The sequence below is a fragment of the Oryzias melastigma genome, linkage group LG14, assembly GCF_002922805.2.
Source record: "Oryzias melastigma strain HK-1 linkage group LG14, ASM292280v2, whole genome shotgun sequence".
Taxonomy (NCBI): Eukaryota; Metazoa; Chordata; class Actinopteri; order Beloniformes; family Adrianichthyidae; genus Oryzias; species Oryzias melastigma.
The window spans coordinates 14,492,310-14,518,104 of record NC_050525.1 but is presented as its reverse complement, the minus strand read 5'-3'; the positions used below and the strand labels follow the sequence as shown (position 1 = coordinate 14,518,104).

At 38.1% G+C, this 25,795-nt stretch overlaps 1 protein-coding gene and 1 long non-coding RNA gene across 4 annotated transcripts in view; both read right to left on the bottom strand.

The window, feature by feature from the left end:
• Nucleotides 1-6: 6 nt before the first annotated feature.
• LOC112143013 lies at nucleotides 7-3,826 on the bottom strand. Its single transcript, XR_002918673.2, has 3 exons — nucleotides 3,267-3,826; nucleotides 2,213-2,242; nucleotides 7-240 (listed from the first exon to the last, which is right to left on the bottom strand). It is a non-coding gene; the product is annotated as an uncharacterized LOC112143013 (long non-coding RNA).
• Nucleotides 3,827-15,706: 11,880 nt separating this feature from the next.
• Nucleotides 15,707-25,795, bottom strand: part of cxxc5a (CXXC finger protein 5a) — a 31,218-nt gene continuing 21,129 nt past the window's right edge. For 2 of the 3 annotated variants that reach the window (XM_024266799.2, XM_024266798.2), the window contains one exon: nucleotides 15,707-17,059. In XM_024266799.2, coding sequence (XP_024122567.1) covers nucleotides 17,015-17,059 — 45 coding nt within the window. In that variant the 3' untranslated portion in view covers nucleotides 15,707-17,014. The remainder of the gene's footprint in view (nucleotides 17,060-25,795) is intronic. The other variant, XM_024266800.2, reaches the window with a different exon arrangement.

Sequence of the window (25,795 nt, the reverse complement as noted above, 5' to 3'; positions counted from 1 at the left end):
AAAGATTCAAGAAAAGAGCTTAAAAATATCTCATTTTGAATGTGTTCTAAAATGTTTTGATAAATCTCTAAAAACAATAAAAAGATGATTTCCTTACAGTAGAGAAACCTGGATTCTGTTTTTGTGCTTCTTTGCTCTGGTGGTGGGCTCCTTCACTTTGTCTGGAGAACTGATGGATGAAGCTTAAACTGTGACCCTGAACAAGGGGGCAGGAAGTGAAAGTCCAACCCCCACCTCCTCCTGCATGATGGGAAAAAAATCTTCAATGTGTTTAAATGTTTAAGGAACCAAGTCTTAGACACAATGTCTAAGAAAAGTAAAAACATTAAGATTGATCTAAAAACCTGTCAATCACTTTCAAACTTTCATGTGTTTTTAACAGAGAAATGTATATTTAAATATGTATATATATATTTTAATGATTGATTTATTGTCATATGCCCCCCAAAAATAGGGTGACTACATATGGATCTGCATTTTGTCCATCCATTAACTGCTACTCTTACTTACTTACATGTGATCATTCAAATAAAAGGTTAATTCTAAATTGGAATGCAATTTGCAAAAAAAGTTCTGTTAAAGTTACAGAAAAAGACTCCACTAGCATGTTTCAGATGACATCATGGGATCTCGTCATGTTAGTGAGTCGTAACATCTCTCATCCCTGTTGTGTTTGGAAAAAATCCGTCCATTTTGCTTTTGTTTTGAAACATTCAAGCAACAATATATATGTAATGTTCTGCAAGTAGAAAGATGAAGATTTGAAGATCATTGTTGTTGTTTGGATAAAAGGTCAGAGATGTGTGCAGAAGAACCAAAAACGTATTCAAGAGATACGCTAAGATAAAACTTTATTGATTCCAGGAGGTAAATTAGGTAAATATTGTTAAATAAATAGTTTTTTTACACAAAACATTTAAAAATGATTTGGAGGTGTAGTTACAGCAGAGGGAGTTAGCTAACTGTCATCTGATGGATTCAGTCCTGAAACCATCAAACATTCAAATTCCTGTTATATTTAGAATGAAGCCTCACACTCAAGAATCTTTAGAATAAAATCAACAAATGACATCCGCTTTGAAAGAATGCAGTTCTGAGGGTATAACTCACGAAAAAAGTAATCTATTACAGTTGTATGGTACTTTTCTGTGTACCTGAGTGTAGGAATTATTATTACATTTTTCTGATGTATTTCCTTAGTTTATCTTCAGTCACTTGCAGAAATATTTCCTTGGAGAAAAATCCAAACAAAAAGCCAAGAATATTTAGCAGCTTTTAAATAGGCATATTCACATTACATGTAATGTTGTGATTGAGAAAGATAAAATTTGTCCCACAAAGGGGAAATGTCCATTTTGTAGCATTTTTTTAGCAAAAAAACAAACAAACCAAAAAAAAAAAAAAAAACATGGTTAAGCTTTCAAAATAAAAGATTTACAATTACTATTGGCTAAATAAGAAAAGAGAAGAAATTGCATCTCGTTGTGACATTATAGTTAGCGTCAGGGTTAGCTAGTTAGCTTGTCTTACCCACAGGATTCTCAGATCATCACTTTGTTTGTCAAACCACTTTGATTGTGCTAAATATAAACTATAACAAATGTCAATTGGCTGCACTGTAGCACGGCGGTTAGCGCTCTTGCCTCACAGCGAGAAGGCCTCATTTGAATTCTCTGAGTGGAGTTTGCATGTTCTCCTTGTGCATGCATGGGTTTTCTCCAGACATTCCTCTCACAGTCCAAAAACAGGCTTCATGAGTTCATTGCTTTCTCTAAATTGCCCCTGGGTGTGCATGTGAGTGTAGCGACCTGTCCAGGGTGCACCCTGCCTTCACCCAACATGTGTTGAGTCCAACACCTCAGAAGAGATTCGGTGGGTACGGAAGATGTTTTGCTGTTCATTATTTTAGAGAAAGTTCTGCAGAACTTTAGGTTCTAAGATCCTGCGACAGACTGACAACCCGTCCAGTGTGTACCCCACCTTCGCCCAACATTCACCAGGATAGGCTCCAGTAACCCCGTGAACCCAAAAGTGGATCAGTGGGTTAAGAAAACAGCTGGAAATGTCTTAAAGTAAGTTTCTATCCATTCACTTCTTAACCTGCTTCATTCCTTTTAGGGCCACCAGAATATGTCCTGGCCACTAAAAATATAAATAACTTACACTAAAACCATAAAAAACAGATATAAGACAAAAAAACAGTAAAACTCACCAGCAGGGAGTCTCATGCCGTGTCGAAAACCTGGCGATAAAAATGGGTTTTAAGATGTTTCTTAAAAATATTCAATATCGTACGATACAATGGATTGTTTTTTTTTTTTATCTTTGACTCCTGTTCTCATTCACACACTCTGAGTTCCTTGAGACGTACCTTCTCTGATACAGTCAGAGCGCTTAGCTTTAGCTGTGCGTTACACATGCGTAGGGAGAACATGAAGAGCCTCACCCGGGATTTGAACCAGGACCTTCTCACTGTGCAGTGAGAGTGCTGACCACTGTACCACCATGCATTTTTTGGAATGTGCGAAGATAATCAGGATCCATTGAGACGTTTTCACTTGCTATAGGTCAGCATATAGCGTCCTTTGAATCAAACTATTGTAAAAGCGTTCCCAGAGCTCTTCTAATTACGATGATGTCATATTTATTTAATCCAAATATCTGTTGTTTTCTCAAATCATTTTTGAGGAGTGGCTGTAGTTCATGAGAGATTTGACTTGGAATTCCCATCAGCCATCTATTTACATGTTCTCTCTCTAGCTTACAGCCCCAACCTAACTTTCCCGCCGCAACAAAAATGGCGAGCAACGTTGGAGCTATCCGTCCAGTTCTGAGCAGCTCCAATGACACCGTTTTCCTTGGAGCAGGGCTTTAAACGGCCTTCCCTCCTCATAACGCGATCTCTTTTCTACTGTTGACTAAAGTTCAAGAATTTCAAAGTAGTCCTGAAGTGACCGAACAGATGCAGACGGGGCAGAGCGGTGCAGGCAAGCGTCACCAAAAGCAGCCGTCTGCAGCAGCAGTGAGAAAACGCAGGAGGAATGAGCAACAGACCAACTTTATCTGATCGTAGCTCGCCTGCTTGTGGGTCAGCTGACTGCATGCATGACTGAGTTCCCCGCATGAACCACTTCAGTGGAGAGTTTTGCTGTTTATACGCCGTAAACGTATTTCCTCAAACAAACAAAAAATGTTGATCACATCGTATATGCCTGAAAATATTAAACAACTTTTATTAAATCGTAAAATGTTAAGATAATACTCACACTTTAAGATTTACTGCAGTGTTTTTGCAGTTCAGAAGGGGTTGATGGGTTTAAACTGAGACCTTTGGGTCATTAAAAAAAAAAAAAAGTAGCAGGAGGAAAAAAAAAGATTGCCAGGGTAGGTGGTAGCTAAATCAGAGAGAGCACAAAGAGGCAGGCGTCTGAGAGGTATTGACCCTCCATTGATCGTCAGGAGCTGCGTGGTGGTATTGACCAGAGAGAGAGGAGAGACCCGGGGATGCAGCACACAGCTCCACCGCTGAGAGGGAAAGGAAAACAGAGAAAAACAACCTCATACGCTGCCTACTCTGACCTTGTGGGTCGTCGCCGTCCTACAGCCCACACCACTCTACCCCCACCTCACCCACAGAGACGTATGTGTGTGTGTGTGAGAGAGAGAGGGAGAGGGAGGCAGAGACCCCTGCTGGGAACCATGCCGGGAGCTCAGCTCTATCTTATTGAAGCCATTTCCTATCGTGTCTTCTATGACGCCTCCCCCGAAACACTGCAGCAGCTAACCCAGGGCCTTCTGCACGCACGCATACATGGAAAGAGCTGCACCAGACACATTTTTGGTCATCTTCCTGTAATGAGACGGCACGTTTAAAGATCCACTCCAATAAAAATGGTGTTTAACATCTTTTTGTGGCCTTTTTCTCATAAAGGAGGACATATATAAAGACAATTACAATTAAAATTGTATTTCTGAGTATTTCTTTATTCAAATTCATTACCGTCTTCCTCATCCGAGCTGGAATCTGGCTCAAAACTGTACAGCTGGATGGCTCCAATAATATTGTTGCACCCCTAATGTTAAGGCTATGAGGGCTGTAAGCTAAGGGATGATGGGAAATGACAGAAGGCTTACCTGCCACAACTCAGAGGGAAATTTCTGATGTACTCTTGCCGAAACTATTTCCTAGAAAACAGCACATATTGTTTGATTTTGGCTAAAAACTAGAGGTGGGAATCTCGAGGCACATCACGATTTGATTATGATTCCGGAGGAAACAATTCAATTATGAAGCAATTTGATTGTGAAACTATTATCAATGCATCCAAGATCTGCTTTTTTTTTTTTAAGAAATGTCTCTCTTTCCTACAAGACACTACACTAATGTTACTTTATTTCTCCACCAAAGTGCATTTTTAAGTAAAAGATCACTGGAGCTGGGTATCGCCAATCATTTCCAGAATCAATTCGATTCGATTCACCAGAGCTTGGATCGATTCAATTCAGATTTTTTAAATTTTTTTGATCTTCTCAATTTGATTCGATTCGATTTTGAGCTTATACTTTCAGACCCATTTGTTTAAAATGAATAAATAATCTATTATGTTTTGGAGATATTCATATTAAGCTGATCCAGTTCACATACTCAAAATATATTAGTGAAATAATAATAACATTATTAATACATTATTACATGGATTCTCAAACGATTGTTCTGCTCCTCTTGGAGGGCGTTTCAGTTCGGCCACTAGGTGGCGATTGCGCTAAAGCACTACACCTTATTCCAAAAGAAGAAGAAAGTATGAGGAAAAAACAACCACAATTTAAAAAAATAATTTTCTTAGAAGAGTTTGGAAATGAATGCCTGTGAGTTTATAAAGAAGTCCATTTAGTCAGGAATGTATGTTTAAGTCAACCAAGTGTTAGCATTAGCCATCCTATTATACGTTAGCTTTAAGCTAGCAGACTTTAGCATCGTGCTTTAAATAAATCTCTACTTTTATGGATTAATTATTGATCTAATATACTTATATATTGATTTAGATCGATTAATAGATTTTATCAACCCAGCCTTAAAGATCAGAATATTGTAACTTTTATTGAGAACATAAAAATTCTGACATGAAAAATATTTAGTTTAATAATCAAAAATCTTTCTTAGCACCAAAAGAGAAAAATGTTAAATAATAACCTTAAATAAGATAATATTATCATTAGACCAGATTTAATTAAATGCAGATTTATTAAATAGTGTCTCGCTAGCCGCACATTGTGATTTTGCAAATGTGTCTAATATCTAATTTTGCTGAAATAACTTATATGTAGAGGGACTTTTGCCCCATTGACCCTTGACACCATGAAAGCCAAAATGCTTCTAAAGGTTTAAGTGAAGTTGGATGACAAGATCTGGACGGTCAGCCGTGTTTGTGTGCTCTTCAAAAATGTAAAAGTAAAAAACACTTCACTTTTTTTAATATCTATTATTTTAAAATCATGAAATCTGAATTATTTAATCGATGCATCCCAAAAATCAACATTTTCCAAAACACTACTACTAAAAACGGGATACTCATAATTAAAAGACCACTGAGAAGACCTAAAATAGATCATAACAGACCAGAGTGAGACTTTTTTGAGAATTGATGCCATAAACAAACAGCAGTCAAATGCTGATTCATGAATCCCTCCGCCTGACAACACGTGTAGCTGCTGTTTTCTCTGGGAAAAAAAAAACAGTAATTGGCAGGAAAACGTGAGAGCAGAGAGCTGCGTCATTCATGGTTGATTGTAAAGGTGCAGCTGCCTGAGTAAAGTAAATGAAAAAAAAATGTTTATTTGAAAAAAAAAAAAAAAAGGAATAAGTAAAATGCACATGAGAACCAGGAAACCACGGGACACAGAGCTTGGAGCTCTAAATCCATGGAAGTCATCTGGTAGAAGAGAACGGATGTCATTAAAGTAGAAACCAGGAGCCACATGGGAGGCAGAATTTTAAATGACTCCCCTTGTAGCAAGACCAGCCCAACAGAAGGACTAAACCTCACTCGTGCCTCTCTATCCATCTCACTCTCTCCCTTGCAGAGATGCAATTAATTCGGATAGAGCGTGCCAAGTTTGCAGAGATAGAGGAAGCGGGATGCGCCCTCGCACATGCCGGAGGGAGGACAGTTTCACATTCCCCAGAACAAATACAGATTTGGGGCTTTCGGCCCAGCACGTCGTGACCAAACCCCATCTCATCATTTCCACCTTGTCTGCCTGAGATTTTTCCTCTTTTTTCTTTTTTTGGCTCAATCCTTCAGCAGCCCTGACAGGAAAAAAAAAAAAAATCTCCCTTTACTGCTGCAGTAGTACCACACAAACTTTTCACACTCAGAAGTCGGTTGGTGGGGAAAAAAAAGGGAATACTGCAACCTGGATCCGCACTGAGAGCGAGATGTCGAAACATTTGTGTTTTTTTGAAAGGCTTGTTTACAGACGTCCTCCAGAAGCCGGTAACCCAGCTGCTCGGCTTTCTCAGGGCCGCGATTGGCGGACTGCAGGTGGTCGAGCCACAGGCTGGAGGAGATATGTTGAGTGTTTCACGGTACACAGAGCACGTAGCATGCAAAATGCAGGAGGGAGTGGAGCTCAGGGCCAGGGAGCCCATCGATACGGGGGAAATTGATCGTAATCAACCAAGTTACAGAGCCTGAGCTCGGATTGGCCAACAACCATCTCTCCCTTCTTCTCCTCTTGGTCTGTCCACCTCCTCTTCCCTCATCCTCCTCCATCTTAAACAGCGTTTCCTGATGCAGTTTTCCTCTAAGCTGCAGGGAAATAACTGTCAGCAACTAAAAGCAGACTTTACGTTCAGTTGTTTTGGGTCTTCACTTTTAAGTAGTTGTCTGTCTTTTGCGCCTCCTTAATATGTGCAGGAACATGATTTTATGCTCTATCATGTCTGCAGAAGAGGGTTTGATTAAAGACACCAGAAGGAAACGATGCGGGGAGAATTCTCCAGAATTGGTTGCTTCTTCTGTGCCGCGGCTCCACTGTAATTTCTCATTTGTAGACGGTGGCGTACCTGCCGGTGCAGCTGCACCGCGAGAAACGCTGCCCCAATTATAGCATAACACCTAACCTTATGGTTTCCATGGCAGCACGACGCATTTTCCCGCAGGACGCACCGTGGAGAAACGAGTGTCTTATCAACCATCACCCTGGTAATAACACTCCCTGGAGCCTTTGCCGCATGTGTCAGACCTTAACGAGAACCCTGAAATCTCTCTCTCCCAGTGCAGCCGAGGCCATTGATTTGGACTTAATCTGTTCCTGCGTGTCCGTGCGAGCGGCTTGTGCGTGAGGGACCTTTTGATTGTGTGTGTGTGTGTGTGTGAGGGGTTTGTCTATAGTTTCCAAAAAACAAAATGTTTGAGTTTATGTGTAAACGTCTTCATCCGGTCAACATATATTATTATATAATGCATTATGTTGACTATTAGGGTTGAGGAGACCAAACGTGAGAAGAAGTTTTAATTTTGACATCCCGGAAAATGTTGTAATATAAACTCTTTTGGTATATCGGCATAAAACACTTCTTTAAGCTTTAATGGTAAAAGTTGACTAATCTATAACCAATCAGCTCATAAACTAAAACTAATAGACCATCCAATAGTGTTCTAAATAAAAACGTGTACTCTTGCTGTCTAAAACACATGTATTTATTTGTTAATTCTTTGAAAAAGAACAAAAAAACTTTAGTTAGATTCTTTAGAAGACTTTAGAATCCCCAAATAATAAAAAATTCAATACCAATAGCTACAATAAAGGTTTATTAAAGATTCACTTCCCTTTATTGTGTTTTTAATATGTTCTTGTGGACGTTTAATCATTGTGGAGGACATATATAAAAAACTTTAGCCTAAAATTGAGTATTTCTTTGTTTATATTGTTGTGAATTATGAACAGAAAAAAAATGTCGCTGGGAAAAGCTTGAAGTTTGAAGCTACTATAGCACAGGTGAACAAACTACAAATTGGTGGCACCAAACTATGTAATCTGCCCCGCCAAACTAGAATAGATTATAATGAAAACCTTTGTTAAGGTTTTGTTTCACCTGTAATTCTGGTGTGTCCCCATAGATGATGTGCTACAGATCCATTGACCTTTGTGTTGTGTTAGAACATTTGTGGTTTTTCTGACGTTTGTGTGTGTTGGACAGATATTTTTATGATAATTAATAATAAGTTTGCATTTGTCCCATATGGACTTCAACCCATTGGTGTCATTGGCACTAAAATGAGAACAAAAGCCACAGTTGTGACTCTCCAGAAGTCCAAACAGAACTCCAAAATGTTCTGTTTTAAAAATACACACTTTTTCATCAGTCAAGATTAAAGTATGTTTTCTTATTATGAGGTGGATTACTAAAGTATCTGCTCCCGGTCTGCCCCTTCTTCTCATGGATCTGGCTCAAAACTGTGTGGCTGGATAGTTCCAACATTGATCACCATTGTTGTTGCACCAGTAATGTTAGGGTGTATTCAGACTGGACACATCTGGTCCATTTAAAGTGAACCACAGTTCGTTTCCTGGGATAATCCGGAACAAAGTTTCAGTCTGAACACGTGCAAGTGGATTCAGGACCAGGAACCGCTCTTGGACCCATCTTTCAAGGTGGTCACGGTTCATTTCCAATCGAATTGAACTCCAGTTCGCTCTGAAATTTCTCAGTCTGAATATGATCGGTCTTGGGACTGGAACGACTGGACCAAAACGGCCACTGTAGCCGGTTATTACAAACGTGGAGCAGCAATGAAACAGCAACTCACTGAAATGTGGTCAAACGATTCCAGGCTCATTAAAACAACTTTTAGCGTGATAAACAATGCTTCTTACTCTGTCTTCCCAACAATTTATGTCATAAACCCCGATCACCGTTCCTCGTAGCCGTACCAAAGAAACAGTAAAAAGTGCTGAACTTTGAATAAGTAAATTATATTGAGAAGTATTTACAAAAAACTGCATCTCCATTTTTCTTTTTCTGCTTTGACCCGGCCCCGTAACTGATGGCCAATGACTGAAGAGATTTTTAATCACGTGGTTTTGTTTATATCGATGGTCCAAAACAGAAATCTCCAATCTGAATACAGACCCAACATAAGGCTTAACCGGACCATGTTAAGTCAGTCTGAATACATCCTTAGCTTTGGGTCGTGGGAGGCTGAAAGCTAGCGGGGGATAATGGGAAATGAGTGCAGGCTTACTCCCCGCCAACAAGAGGCAAATATCTGCTGAACTCCGGCGCTTTGCAGATAATATTTTCTAGAAAACGCCAGTTTTCTTGATTTTGGCTAAAAAATGCAAAATCATGATGAAAAGGTCACTGGAAACACCTTTATAATAGATCAAAAGATGATCAGATGAGACTTTAATAACAAACTGTGACTAAAAGCATTAAACTCCTCAAAGTAAAGTATGTTTTTTGGGGAGTGCGGTAATCTCATGTTTATTTAGAAAAGAAAAGGGAATCATCTCTTCTTATTCTGTAAGGATGAAGCTTTATATTAGAATGAAAAAGAGGAGCGCAAAGGTCTAAAGAAATTCTAAAAAATCATATTTTGATTCTGTCTTTACTTATGTACGGCACTCTTTCTCATTGGAGGTCAAAAGTCATCCTCCTCCTTGAGTTTGCTTGAAAGCCGCAGACATTTATTTATGAATATTTAATTTAAATGATGCTTTTCTAGATGAGTGACAAACATTAAAAGATAATGGCTTAAAGATTCCCTGAGCAAGGCCGTTTGTAAATTGTGCTGATCTCCTGGAAATCTTTTTTTGATGATGAACACGCTCTTTGTGCTCATTAATTATGTATTCATACTCCGGAAACTGGGATGGAAGTTTGGCAGGACAATTTTTGATAAGTAATTGAATATATCAAGTAAAATTACAAACTAAGACAACTGTTTTTCCTCTGGACGTTATGCTGCGTGAAAACCTTGATGTCAAAATATTATATTGCATTTATGCATTTAGATTTAACTTAGCAATAATATTTTTGACTGTTTTATTATGAACTATGGAATCATCTGTTCAAGCAGTTGGGAATTTGGAGGTTAAAAGGTTTATCGATGATTAACAAACACTTTAAATGAGATTAATCAGGCATCACATTTAAATTAGCTAATTTAACATAAGAAAAGTGTGGAATTTCTGGATGTAAACATTCTCTGTGTTCGGATTTGGACATTAAAAGAAAGTTTTTAAATTCCCATAAATTGATTTGTTTTTGTAAAAACATAAATCAAGCTAGTACAAAAAAATTACATCAGATTAAAAAAAAAAAAAAAATAACCCCATTCTAGGTCACTTTGAAATTAGGAATTTTCATACAGAAATGTTGTGATCGAAAAAAAAAAAAAAATTGATTTTATATTATTTGGATTTTAGTTTTTCTATAAAGTGAAAATTAAAGACAAAGGTGACAACCTTTACACAACATCAAATTCAGCAATTAAATTTAAGTTTTAAGAAATAAATAAGCATATAAAATGTCACTTTTAAACATTCATATTTTACTGATCTAGCAATTAAACAGTTTACTTTTGGCTGTTTCAGATGCAATGGTAACAGTGCATTAAAATGTATTTGTTTTGACTCTAAACTCATGAACTGCTTCGATTGAATAAGATTGTTTTGGCACATTTTATCAAGACCCAAATGCGACAAAACACAAAAACTCAATTTGGTTTATGTTTGCAAAAAACACTCTAAACTGTTTAAGGATTGTTTTATCTTAATCTTTCTACCACTTTCTTTTCTTGCTGTTCATATTATCACACTACCCCCTCCGTGTTTTACTATGCAATTAAACATGGAGGTGGAAGTGTAGAGATTGAATGTTGGACTCCTTTTTCCTTTCAAGTATTTATTTTATTTTTTTTAAGACATCCATATTTATGTGACACAAAAATAGAAAACTTGAGGTTATAGTTCTAAGTTTTGTGTAGTAATAAATGATTGAGTTTTAGCTGCTAGCTTACTTACTGTGAAGCCCTTTGGGATTAGAATTCAGATTCAATGTAGTGTAATTGAAAATTTTTCTTAAAAATGAACATTGTAACTAGATTTAGGATTTATTTTCTTTTTCATTTTTGTGCTCAATTTCTCTTCTTTCCTCACAGTATTATACCTTTTTTAACAGAAAGTTTTACCCATTGTATTTAAAGGTTGAGTGATTTTACTAACTTATAATCTTTATTCTCTGCTATGGTAAATATCTGTTGATATATTTTGCTTTTGAAGAAACTCACTTTATCAACTCAAATTTTGTAATTGAATTTGCATATTTAATGTGATAAATTATTACGACAAATGAACTAACATGGTTTATATTGCAATCATTGTACAAAGCTTGTGTTAATATTATTTTTAGCATAGATTTTTATAAAAACTAAAATTCACTTTAAACCCCCTTATGTAACATTCAAGATTGTGTTGTTTATTTCCTAAATATAATTTGTTTGTCATCAGTGATGATTTTCATACATGCTCAGTGTTTTATTGATTTTTTTAATTGTTGCTTTAATTATTTTAAGCTCCAGGATTGTTTATGCCTGAAGATGAACTGACAAAAAGGTCAGGTAAGTGTACCCATGATCTGATCTTCTGTTCCTAATAAAAGTTTTGGTTGAAATTACTTAAAAAACATTGAAACTGGAAGGTATGAGCTTTTATACATTTCTGCTTCTGAAAAATGTGACATAGTTAAATGAAGAACAACTCATTCTCAGGCAAATTGCTGTACCGGTTTAAAACAGAAAAAAAAACAATCTACATCCCACATTTGAGCCTCAGATCTCCACTAATCACCAATGTCCTCCCACTGCTGTGGAAGGATGCTGATGTGATGTGGATATGATCTCTTCATTGAGTCCTGGGTCTGCTCTTGGGCATTATCAATTATCAGAATAACAACGTTCAGTGGACTATTGGCAGTTTAGTGACGCTGTGGTCAGCTCTTTCTGCTCACAGCAGGTTTTTGATTTAAATTTCACGGTTTCTCTTCTCTCTCTTGCCTGTAGAGTGTGAGCCTGCATGGTTGTAGGTCTTTGTGATGGACTGGAGAGTTGGACTCCGCCTCCTTCAGACCAGATAGTAAGTCCATTTTGCACTAAAGAAAGCCTTTTACTCATGAGCTATCATGAGGTCAGAACACATAATCGTCTCAAAAGATGGACATAAAAATCTCCACTTCAGTTGAATTTGATGACTTTAAAACTACTAAATAAACGGATTAAACAAGCTTGCTTGTTGTTGGAACTTCCCTGATAAGGGTGTTGTAGTTAGATGTCACCTGTCAAAACAAAAAAACAATGAACAAATAGAACAAAAGCATCTTGCTTGTGTAATAAACCTCCTAGTGGTTACTTTGTGAACTGACTTGGCTCCAATGACTTTGAATGTATAACCTGCATCAAGGTAGAAAGGAGCGGCGGTGGTGTCGCCTGTTGAATGTTAGATCTCTGATCAGAAGATTACAGGTTCGGTTCACAATGTGTCTGCCCATGAGTTGTCCAATAGGGGGACTGAGTGACCCCTCCCCCTCAAGTTTTAAACAGGAAGTACCAGAATCCCATACTCAGTCGCTCTATTCGTCTGAAGAACTATTCTTGCTCTGAAACATTTTTTTTCCAGATATAGTTTCTATAGAGATTGTGGTCTCATGTAGAACGTTCAAAATATTTGATTGAGCGCACCTTCATGTGGTAGGGGTGTGGCCTTCCTTCCTCATTGGCCAGAGTGGTTGACACAGAAATGTTGAGTTGTTTAGGTCTTAAAATGGTTGAAAGTTCAAACTGTTACTGTATAATTGTGAACTTAGTGATGGTCCTATTTTTTTTTATTCTTTTTTCTACTGTTTGATATAATTTGTTTTCTTTGCTGTAATAACCTGGTGCAGTTACAGTGGGGGGTTAACTGCTTGTTGTTGTTTATTATATGTTAATAAAACAAATATTTTAAAAATGGTTAAAAGTTTCTGATTAACTTTTCAAATAATAAATACAGACCATCATGGTTTTGGATCAAATTTAATTTAGGTTTGCTATAATAACAGAATGCCCTATATGAAACTACACTACACGTGTTGTAAAGTGAACTTTATCGTTTCAGTGACTAAAAGATTTTTACGTGATTGTCACAAAGAAATTTATTTAACTGGATTTTTCTGCTTCATAAACTAGTCGTTATATTTAAAGTGGAGCAACTCTTTAAACTGTTTGTGTGACAATAGCAGCTAACCATAACTAATGCTAGCCCCATTAGGTGAAAGGTTCCTTCACATCAGGCTACCCAACCCCTATGGCTTTTTCCTACTCTTTCAAATGTAAAGGCATTTGGAGCCTTAGTGGTGTCAGAAATGGATGTTTTAAGGGATAGGGACTTGGAGCTGTGTATCCTCCGTCGGTAGGGTGTTTCACGTCGCGCTGTGCCACAGAGGAGAAGCGCTTTTCTTCGTGTGGGTGTTCTTTAAAGCATAAACGTTTACATTTAAATGTAAGTAATTACTTTTTCTGATAGCACGACTTTTTAAAGTTATATTTCCTGTATTTTCCGGGAACTAGCAACAACACGCTAACATAGATAGTTGGCGACTATTGATGACATCATCAGGTGTTTGTAACATCCGACTTTGAAGACACTATGGGCTAAATTCTCACCCTAATCCCTATCTACTAAAAATTTATAGTCAAGACTATAGTGCCCTGGATTTTAAAAGCAATTTTGACACCATGCTCACTACTTTTTATTAAAACGGCAAGTGTGACGTCACTGATTTCCCAAAGTGAAAATCTAATCAATACGAGCATTTATCTATTTATGAATCCACTGTGTTTGGATGAAATGCTGAATGTTTATTTTAAAGATTAAATTTAACACTTTTTTTCACAAAAATTGTTCAAACGCAATGCATTGTGGTCAGTATTTGCCAATGTAGAGAGCATTGATGCATAGTGGTTTTTCGCAAAGACTTCTGGGAAATTTCTAGGGCATTCTATTTGAATTGTAGGTTCGGACAGCACTACAAAATGGAGAAGGCTCTGTAAAATGAGTAGTGAAGGAAGTTGGGAAAACCCTATTTTTACGTATCTCTCCGTTTGGAGGGCTAAGTGTAGGGGTAGGGAGGAGAATTTGGATTCAGCCTTAGACTTAGTTTAGCTTTCTGAGAGCGTTTTATGACAATTTCGTACATAGAGCCCAAAACGGGTTGTAGAATCTTGCGTAACATAAGAACACAGAAAGCCAAAGTGCACATTTACGCGCTTTTCGTTGGAGGTGGTAGCTTGAACAGACGTTTCTGAGGCCAAGTGGAGGTAGCTTTAGGGGAGAAGTGCTTTTGACAACACAAACTACTTTTGTTTGATAGTTTAACTATATAAAGTCAACTTTTTCTTTTGAAATCTTGTGAAAACAAAAGGTTCTGTCGCTCGCCGTGTACTCACTTTTTTTCATCCCAGACAGTCCCATTTTACAAACCACATTCCTCCCTCCTCAGTGCATCAGTTGCTGCTATCTCTCCGTTGGACGAAGGTGGCGACAGAGCTGAGAAGGGGCCAGCCTGTGCTCGGGCACTGGGATGGGGGGAAGGGTATGTCTGCTGGCAACAAGGGTGAATAGATCAGTGCGGCTCAGTGTCTGCGAGGCGGTGATAAGATTCCAGGATTTTTCCAAAGTGACAGGCCTGCTCAGCAACCGTACACTTCTCCGCATCAGAGCCGACCGCAGCCATCACCACATGACCCTCCCTGCCTCCCCAGCCCCCCCAGGGCTCCAACACCTCAGCAGGCTGGAGCCACAGTCACAAATACACCCAGAAACCTCGTTGGAATAAGTGTGCAGGACACCCGTGCGCTTCCGCGTTAAGACTACATTCTAGTGGAGCTGCATCTTTCTCCTTCTCTCCGGCTCACTTCTCCTCTTTCTTTATCTCTGCCTCCTCCTCTGCACCCCCCCGCTCCATCTCCCACTCCGCTGCATGGCAGGTCAGGCGGTGAGCTGTGCGGGCTCCGAGGAGGTAAGGACGCCGTGGTGCACATTAATAATGAAAGGCCTCAGCCACCACCCCCAGACACACACACACACACACACAACACTCCCTCCCCCATCGCCATGGCGATGGCACTAGCCCAGCACTGTCACCGAGGGAGAGGTGTGGGTGGATATGGAGGGGGGGGCTTGGAATAAAGCTGATCTTTCCAACTCTCCATTTACAACACTGATCACACGCACAGACGCATAGCCCACCACACCGGGCCCCCCCCCCCTGCACTCCGGATAGCTGCTAATTAAGGTGACTTTACACTTTGACGGTGGGACGTGTCCACGCCCACACCTCAGGAGGAAGAAGGGACGAGAAAAAGAATCTTTTTTCAGACGTCAAAGACCTGAAAGGCTGGAATCGGTGGGATTATGCTTGGATTCATTGGAACCCGTTGAACAAAATTTGGACGATTGTCTCCATCACAAACTGGTTTAGCATTTTTGGTTTCACACTGCACTTTCGAGGGCAGACCAGGACAAAGTCCAGAACAACAGTTGGATGTTGCATTATTCTCCAAGCAGAAGAACTGACCAGCAAGAGGATAAAAATCGACCCAAAAACTTCCTTGGACTTTCTGAAGTTTTCATGCACTGTGAAGAAACACAGCAATCCAAATAGTTCAAAATCAAATCTCTTTAAAAACATTCTGGTTACATTTTACCAAAGCAAGGGTCCATCAGTTCACTATATGAAGATATTACAGGCAACAAGAGAGCTCAGTCAAACAGGGGGCAGCATGGCGATCCGTGGGAACCACCACCCGGTCTACCTCCAACAAACCTTTGCTGGAATTCTTCCGTCCGATTATAAAAGTACAGAGAAGATGTCTCCCAACCAGCGGAGAAGTTCCACCTCCGTTTGTCAATCCAAACAGCTGATTAAACAAAACATGCAGGTAGGCAATCAGACAAACATCAGAATTGTAAATTTTGACACAAATACATGCATTCCTTTTTATTCACAAAACCAGTCCAATTTTCTAAACAAATACAAATATTGGTTATTTTCAAAAGCTGTAGCTACCCAGCAACATAACAAAATCATGAAAATGTAACAAAAAACAAATTAAAAAAAAAAAAGATGCAATCTTGTCTCAGTGCGTTCAGTAGGGTAGACTCAGAGCAAGTGCTGTCTCTTGGTGCTATCGCCCTGAGCTGTATTGGCACATGCTCAGTAGGGCCACAGTAAATAAGGCTGCCAGTTTGAGTAAAAAGGAAAAGTTTGGAAATGCAAAGGAGGGCTTATTGAGGAGATTACAGTAGTGGCGGCTCTGGCGAAAAGCAGCTTCAAGCCAGTGAAGGCTTTGCCAAACATAATGTTCAGTTTCGATTTCCCCCTGAAACTGACAGCATCATTGTGTGAAACTTTTTCTCGTCTGTCCAAGGTCAAACATCGTCCTGTCTCAAAAAGTTGACCCCTTCAATTCATTGACTCATAAAGCAAACGAGGCTTTCAGCAATGAAGAATTACAATAATGTTTGCCACTAGTTTTAAAATATAGTCGTAAATTTACATTCTCTACACAAGTACTGTATCTTTCCACACATAAACAACATTAACACCAAACACAGAAATTAGTTGATTGTCCACACTCCGTCCGTCATTTCTGTTTCTGGCGATGAGCAGTTTTATGCTTAAGCGACAGAAAAAACTGCTGGGAATAAGACAAAAGGTACCAAAATGAAAACATAGAAAAGGGAATGAAAAGTTGTCAAAGATGTTTTTTCTTTGCGCTTCATTTTTGGTTCAAGGAATAAGTAGGTGCATCCATTATCCAACAGACTTTTTTCTGCTTTCTTTTTTTTTTTTCACTGATAACTTTATTTGCTGCTAGCTGTATATTAGCCAGTGTCTGTTCCGGAGACAATCCAGGAGTTGACATTGCACTTGATGGCAGAACTTTGGGTAGGGAGAGGAGGAGGAGTCCTACTGGAACCACCGGAACGCCGCGCCAGTAGGAAGCATCACCTTCTTGGAGAAACAGAAAGACAAGAAGGGAGAAAGAGAGGAGGGTGGATTAGTTGATCATAAGTTTAATATCAGCAGGTAATTACTGACATTTAGTCATATAGACATTTTTAAAAACCCATTACATTTTATTAGGTTAAATAATATGAAATACATAAAGTTGGTGTCTAATAAGAAAATATATTTTATGTAATAAGATTTAGAATGTTTTATTATGTACATGTGTTGATTTCACCATAAATGGGCATGTCCTGTGGTTAATATGCTGAAAAAATGAAAACATAAGTGCGCCTCATCTACGGTGGCCCTGAAGGACAAAACACACCAACAAAACACTCAATTCCCCCCAAATATTAAGCAAAAGAAACTTTTCAGAAAACCAAAAAGTTGTTGTTCACCTTTCAGGAGATCCTCTCAGGGGTACAGAAATCACAATTAAAGGCTAAAAAAATAAACAAAAGAAGAAACTGGAACATGTCTGTACTATAGGACATCACTGATTGGATGATGATGTTTGTCCATCATTTTTAAGTTATTTGACATGAGGCAATACTGAATATAAACATCTAATTAGCAACGTCTCATAGTACCTCCCATTTAGTTTCTTTTTGTGTTTCATTTTTACTTTTGGAAATAACTTTTTTTTTCCCCCCAAAATGTTTCATTTTTTATTTTTTGTTTTCTGGAAAGATTTCTAAAATTTCATTATTTTTTATGTGATTTTTGCTATTTTTACTTGATGTATTTTCTAATGTTATTCGAATAATTCATAAAGTTAGAGAACATATAAATGCTTCATTGTGGAGGCTGAAATGTGAGGATTTTGTAAAACAGCAAACTTTATTAGGGATGCCTAATGTTAAAAGTAGATAGATGGAGATAGAGAGAGTCTGCAAAAATTATTTGTTTTCACCTCAGAAGATGAAAATCATCGGGGGAGATATGATTTTAAGCTTTAAAGCAAACATGTTTGTATTTTGTTGGGGTAAAAACTTGAAATACTCAACAGGAAATTTTGAAAAGTTGTAGTAATAACATAAAAAACATTGTAAAGACAAAACTTGAGGAATATGTAATGTGTAGTTAATGTATGGGGACAGGCGCTAAAAGCCGTCTAGGATTGTTTATTTTATTTTTTTTGTTTTAAGATGTGAAATAGAGCCAAAAATGAAACAAAAATTGGATTTTTCTCACTGCTCCTTTTCTGTCATGAAGATATGTGGACTTTACATTGTGTACTGAATATGTCAACGTAATTCCTTCTTCATTAAAGTAACAAATAAACAAACCAAATTAAAAAAAAATATGATTTGAACTTCAGGGCCACCATAGTCACCAATAATTCAGAGCAATACTTTGCTTTTAAGTTATTTTTCTGCTTATTTTTAACAAAAACACATGCAATTTACCAAAATAAGTTGAAGTTTGAACTCGAGTAACCAATAGTTGGGATCACAGGTGAGCTGCAGGTGTGGAACCTCTTTATTTAGCTCCTCAACAGCACCGCTTGACATAATAGAAAACCTAATAAAACCCTGTTTATTATACAGCCACTGCACATATTGCTCTCCCACATCATCATCATCAGCGGCCATTCTGCTTCCCACCTCCCTCTCCCTCTGTGGTCATCAGCCTGCACCGCGCAGGAGTGGCACACATGCATGCATGCAGCTGCAGGGCTCAGCTCCGGCCGCCGGGGCCGCAGCACGGCTGGCGTCCTGCAAGTAGAGCTCCGTTCTGCAGCGGGGATTCTTCCGTTCGCCAGCTCCGCCTGGAGCGAGGCAGGAGGAGCTCAGCAAACATTTGTGCACCCACACACACACACACACACACACTCTCACTCCGAACCGATATGTATTCAAGGGCAGTCGCACACCTCCACACACAGTGGCACGTTAACCGACTCTCTCAGAACACCCCCGAAGTCACACCAAACAGTGAGATGGAACTAAAATTCTCATGCAAGCTGGAATCACATCCAGCATTAATTCCGTGCTCGGAAGAAGTTTTAAATAGAGATTCAGACAAACTGAGTTGCAATTTCAGGAAAACCAAAATTACAATAATTGTATCGCCTCATTGAATCAGATCTGATTTTTATTTTTATTTTTTTTATTTTTTTTTTCCTGCTTGTGTGTGTGTGTTGTTGCACAGATCTCCAAAACAGCTGCAGACGAGTCACAAGTTTTTCCACAGAGACAAGACTGAACCAAATCGTCTATTAATCCACTAAATATGTTGAAATTGGCTCACTGCAAAAAAGCCTCTAGAACAAATCAAAACTCTTAAAATAGAAAAATAAAAATCTTTAAGTAGGCAAAAAAATCTGCCAATGGGGTTAAAAAATGGTCTTAGAGAGAATTATTATTTTAAGTGAAAAAAATATATAATCATGTGGAGATGTTTTCATGAAAAAAACCTTCTTAATAGGATTATAGGACAGAAAATAAGTCATTTTTTATCTTAAATTCAGTTTTGCTAGACCATGTTTATTCATTCAGGTCTGAACTGGAGCAATAGATGATCAAGAGAGCCCAAATGGGTGATTTTAAGTCTAACTACAGGCAGAAATAACTTCTAAAGAGTCTTTTTGTGTGTTAAATCCTGATAAAATAATGATTTTTTGACAAGATGAAAAAAGAATAAATCATCAGGTAGAGCAATGACTCTAAAGAAATAGTCTGCAGGGTGTTTGACTGAATAAATTGATTTATCTGACACATAAGATCAACCATTTCAGCAAAAACCTGCATTATCCACACAACGCTATTATTTTATTAAATGGTGCGTTTTCAAGATATCATTTTGAGCCTGAAGGTAAACAATTGACAGAAGTGATTCGATGAGCGTTGGGATGCTGTCCGTCTCCGCGGTGACCTTTATGCAGCAGCACTCAGCCGCTGAAGACGCTACGAAGACGGCGGACCTCTGCTGCCGCCACAAATGTTAAAAAGCTGGTAAGTGCCGGACGGACCGTGACGCAAAGTGTGGGAGGAAAAGATAACAAAGCGCCGGACTGAGCAGCAACACGGTTTTTCCTCATTATCAAACATGTGCAATCAATGGAAAAATGGCAGCATGTCAGGAATAGAAAAGCTCCTTCCCTCCCAAATGCTGATTGCGCGGGTTCACACAGATGGGATCCGTGGGTGTGATGCGGCCAATCACTAAAATCAATGATGTGTTTTTTCAAACACACAATTCAGTGTTTGTGATATTCCACAAAAGAAAAATCACAGGTTCCTCTTGGGTGTTTCTATCCCTCCATTCAGTCTATTGTTTTTTTTTTTTTTTTGGTAAAAAGTGAAGATTCATTGAAAGAAAAAATAAAAGCAGAATGAACTCAAAGCATCTGCATGCACAGAGGTGGGGAGGCACAACTGTGCTGCTCACAACCCTTCAAAACAACTGAATGAAAACACCAGTGACCTCCAGCTGACACAAAACCTCGCCGAGTGTCTGCCAGATGGGGTGACACACTTCTCCAAGAGTCTGTGTACATTCATGCAGCCTTATAGCAGCGTAGAAACTAAAGACACGTGCACAGTCTGACCCAGTAGTTCAACCCATGTGTCCTGTGTTAACCTAATTATACTGATCTGGAATAGTGCTATAAATAGAACTGCAAGGGAAATTAATTTTTGTTTTATCCCTCACTTTTATTCACTGATGAACTATTAAAATTAGAGCTATGGGATACTGAGCTTTTGGGTATTGATCCGATACAAAAATGTCAATATCGCCAATATCAATACCAATTTTGATATTTTTCTTACATGTGGTGGATATGACATGAACCTCAAAATCTCAATTGTTTTGAATCACCGTGAATGATTTTTTGTGAGTTTCTCTTCTTTAAATTACTTGATAAACATAAAAACAGAATTAGGACAATATTTTCAATTAAATGGAAATCTTTTATTAAAATAAAAACTTCTTGAAATTAAATAAAAAGTAAAGAAGTGGATGCAAAACAGTCTACAAACCAAAAGAAAAACAAGGAACTTTGATGAACTTTAAACTTTTTGCTGATACAAAAAAAGTTTCAAACAATATCGATCCGATACTGATACCAACTTGAGATCGATACTATCGATATTTAGGATCGATCTGCCCAGCACTAATTAAAATATACGTTAATGTCAGTCCAAAATGTTTAAAGCAACTGTAGCGAAGATTTGGAGATATAAGTTCAAAACTTAGACATTTTATTTCAAGGGTTTTATTATTTAGCACTAAAATGCTGTTAAAACACGTGTTTTCACCTGAAAAGCATGATTATCTTTTTATTCAAGCCCAACAAAAGCGATTTTTTGAAATGCTCAAACATAAAAAAATAACTTTTTTTTTTTTGTGCAAAAGAAACTAGTGCACCTAAAAAGTTTCTCATTTGTAACTATTTAGTTACATATTACTTGAAAAAATAAAGTCAGAGAAAAGTAAGTATTGACATTTTTGTCATTTCTTTCTGATAATAGCTGAAAATGTACTTTATTGGTGTTTATTGTTTGATATAAAATAATCTACATCATGATATACACGTTTTTTTCCCATATCGCCCAACACTAATCGGGTGTACAGTAATTCCTCCTTATTCGAAAAAATGACCGTTATGATGAATACTTCTGATTATGTTTTGCAAACATTTATAATAAAACATAGGAGTATTGTTCAACATTAAGGTTTTTTATTAAATGCAGAACAAAAGACTGTACCGCAGCAAAAGCGAACTTTATGACTCAAATGAGGAGTCACTCTGTGACTCAAAACTAGGAGCGCATCACCTCCACAGCGCAGCACTCAACTTGTGTTGAGTTGTCGAAGTTTTTGTGATGAACCGGAAGAGTCACGAGACTGAAAACAAATATCCGCGAATAAAGAAACGCGAATACGCGCAGGAATACTGTACAGATTTATCGCATAAATGTGTTTTATTTTGAAAAGTTCTGTTTTCTTTAGGAGTAAAATATGTATAAAAGTAGTTTGTAAGATAGAAACTTCATACAGAAGTTGTGTACACATCAAAACTGGTGTAACGGTTTATTTTAACAACACTTCGATAATTAGTGGTTGCTGATACGATTCATAATCAATATTGGATCATTTTGAACGATTTGATTCAATGATCCAAAATTGATTCAGGACATTATTAGCCAAAAAGGTTTTTATGTTATAGAAAAAAAAAAAAGTTCAATGCCTCAATCCAAATGGTATTTATTATAATCATTTTATCTCATGGTGATTTTATAATGTATTGATAAACAACTTTCCTCAGACAGATTAATCTGGTTGGATTGTAAGAATATAAGTCAATTCATTGATTAAGTTGATTTATTGTTACATCGCTAATCAAAAAACAACATGAAAAGTTTCAATGTGACATTATTGCTTTTCTTTCATTAACTGGAATGTTTTTCTTTAGGTTTTTGTCAGTAGTCACTCGTGCCTCCCCGACTGCTGCAGTGCCATCTCCGCCTGTCTCTTTCTCTTAATCTACCTGGTTTGCTCTGGCTCCGTCTACCCAACCATTGCTCAAATATCCAAGTATCTTGATGTCAGTCTGCATGCCTGTCAGCTCCTATAAGCCTCGGCCCTGACTGTCTGGAGTACAGTGTCTGCAAGGCAGAAAAGACCAGGAGGGAATACACTACTCCCATTTCGGCATCTGATGCTGGCAAAGTGGCTCCCAGTGGAGAACAATGTGTGCAGGTGTTAGCTTATGACAAACAAGTCTTTGACACAACTTGTGTTCTTCTTAAAAAAATAAAAGTCAGTGACTTCTCTTAGAAAAGTTTAAAATATTTGCCACCAGGCATTAAAGCACATCAAAGTTCACGAAATTAAGACACAAACAAGGCAGATGAAAACTTCCAAAGCCCAACTTTGGTTCTCTTTCTGCACCGAGCAGCATTTCTGAGACTGACACCCTGGAGGGTTTTCAGACATAGAGCAGAAAGGAACAGCCTTCCCACTTATTCCTCTCAAATGTAGCATTCCCAGAATAAATGCAGACATCTTCAGCCAGTGAGCTATGAAGTGGCAAAGGCCTCAGCATGCTAACTCCCCCTCACTTGCCAATTTTACGCTTCTCTTTGAGCTGCCATGAGCTTTCAATGGAAAACCGTCAACACCCTTAAAATAAGCACACGGCTGCTGGACCGCACTTGTGTACTGACGTGCGCACGCTCACAGACTCGTGCAAAACACTTGAGCAGCACCTTTCAATGCAAATGTAGTTAGGAGACGGGTGAAACGCAGCTCCAAGTTCTCCCATTCGCAGCTGATGAGGATTTGCCATCGAAACAGTCCAGCGAGAGACATATGTGAAGTGAGAGATCACGCCCTCTCTGAAAGCGCACGCAGATTATGACAGTCACGTCAGATGGGGATGTAGCCTGCCATATTTGTTTGGAGGAGAGCGTGGCTCTGAGGGGCTGTCTGAGTTGCAGCTGAGGCTCTCTGCAGTTCACTGGAGTCTGAGAGCCAGGAGATCTGCCGCTCTGGCGCAGGTGGTGCCCGACTTACTCTGAATATGCATCGAAGCCGTTGATTAAAAACAAAAATCTCTTCGACGGAAGCCATGTTTGCAGAAAGCTCACAGACAGAGAAGATCCACTTTTTTATTTCTTTTTAAGATTGTTCTAATGAAAACAAGAAAATAAAATATTTTTTTTACGACCTGCTTAAGAATTCAATTAAATAAAATAAGCTCATATGAAAAACTGTCATTTTTAATAAAACTAAATAAAATGTAGGAGCAGCAAATGAAAAATCTCACCACCTCATCATCTTTTTTTATTTTTAATTCAGCTTTTATTTTTTATTTTTCCTGCTGCATTCAATGCATGGGATCATTGTGTGGTTGTGTGACCCAGTTTCAGTCACATTTGACTCAAGAACCCTCTATGCAAATCAGTTTATGGTTGACTCAATGACTGCACGACATGGCCAGCTCATCAGCCCTCCTCTGCCGTGTTTAACAGCTGAAGTCCCACTCAACTGTATTTTTTTTTCTATCATAAAAGCCTTCACAGTGGTCTTTTAATTATGATTATGGACCCATTAACCTGGACCGAACCGTACCATTTTTGCACCCCTTTTGGTTGTAGGTCCATAGAAAAATGGTCCAGTTAGAACGGAGCTAACGTTGAAATGAGTCATTTTGACAAAAACAAACTTCGTCACCAGCAATGTTCTCTCAAGAAACATTTTTTAAACATTCAAACAACAATAAATGCTTTGTATATACGAAGAACCAAAAGCCAAGCGGATGCAAAATGAGCAGCTAAATCCTCTCTTGTTGTTGCTAGCTTCAGCCCACATGCACGGTGACGGTCCAACTTTAAGTGGAAACGCTCACCTGATTTTCCTGGACCATTCTAAACCGTACTGCACTGTACTGCTTAGTGGCTTTAGCCTCACTAATATCCCAGCATTCCTTTCTTTACACTCTCTCCCACTAGCTTATAGCACCTCCCAAGCTCAAGCTAACGTTAGCGTAGCAAAGAAAATGATATCAGAGCAATCCAGCTGTACAGTTTTGAGCCACATATCAGCTCGGTGAAAATAAAGATGTTAATGAATCTATTTGTCTTCAAGTGGAGGATTTAGAATTGGAGCAGAGAAGGGAGACTTTGGCCCACCTATGGCAGCTGCTACATCAAAACTTATTGAAACTACAGGTTTGATCTGCTCCTGATTCATCACAATTTGAATGAAAAAATACTAAAAAATACAGTTTTCATCTTAATTTTTTATTTGTCCTCCATCAGGAAAAAAAATGTAACAAGAGCACGTTAAAAACATTAAAAACACAATATTCATGGGAGTGGGTCATTAAAGACTTTAGCGATGTGTTTTGTTTCGTCCTAAAGTGTCCTCTTTGGTCTACTCTGATACACTTTAAGTCAAAATAGCAAATAAAAGTTGTTAGTTCTTTCAAAGTAGACTCACTTATTTCATTTATGTTTATTTGTAGAGTTTTTATTTAAGTTAGTGTAGATCCAGACAGTCTGAATAGCCTATTGTTTTTGGGTTTTACTGTTTCTCTGAGCATCTGACTCAAATTTTATGGAGGAAGTTTAGCTGGACTTACTTTTTTCTCCCATTGCACTGTATTTTTTATTTATTTATTTATTTATTTTCATTAAACAACATCAGTGTCAAATTTATTTTAATGTCACATCACGTAAACACGTTTCGGTAGACCCTAAAGCTCAGAAATGATCATCTTATTCTATATTTGATACATTTTCTAAGATTTTTTAGTTTCAAAAAGTAAATATTAATAGAAAAATTCAACTGACAACTACATTAAAAATAAATTGTTGTTATTAATTCTGACTTTTTAGATCTCTTTCCTTCTCGACATCATCACCCCTCTGACATTTAGCTTGTAACAGTAACATCAAACTTGCTGACGGTGCAGCCCGGGTGCCTGGATTCTGTGATCGAATCACATGCAGAACAAGAGCTGTTGACTTCATAATAAAGCTTTTTCAGACACTCTGCTAACTGGAAAAGCATCAGAGACCTAAAGAGATAAAGAATTTCTGAAACAGAGAGGGAAGTAACAATGCTACAGTCAGAATGCCCATTCGTGTTTCATTTATGTTTTTTTACAATCTTGCTGCCCTCTGACAGGACCAGAATTGTTATTTTCAAAGCAAATACCCCCTCCAAAAAAAAAACAAGCTCATAAATAACTAAAATAGAGGTATTTTGTGCAAAATTGAAATA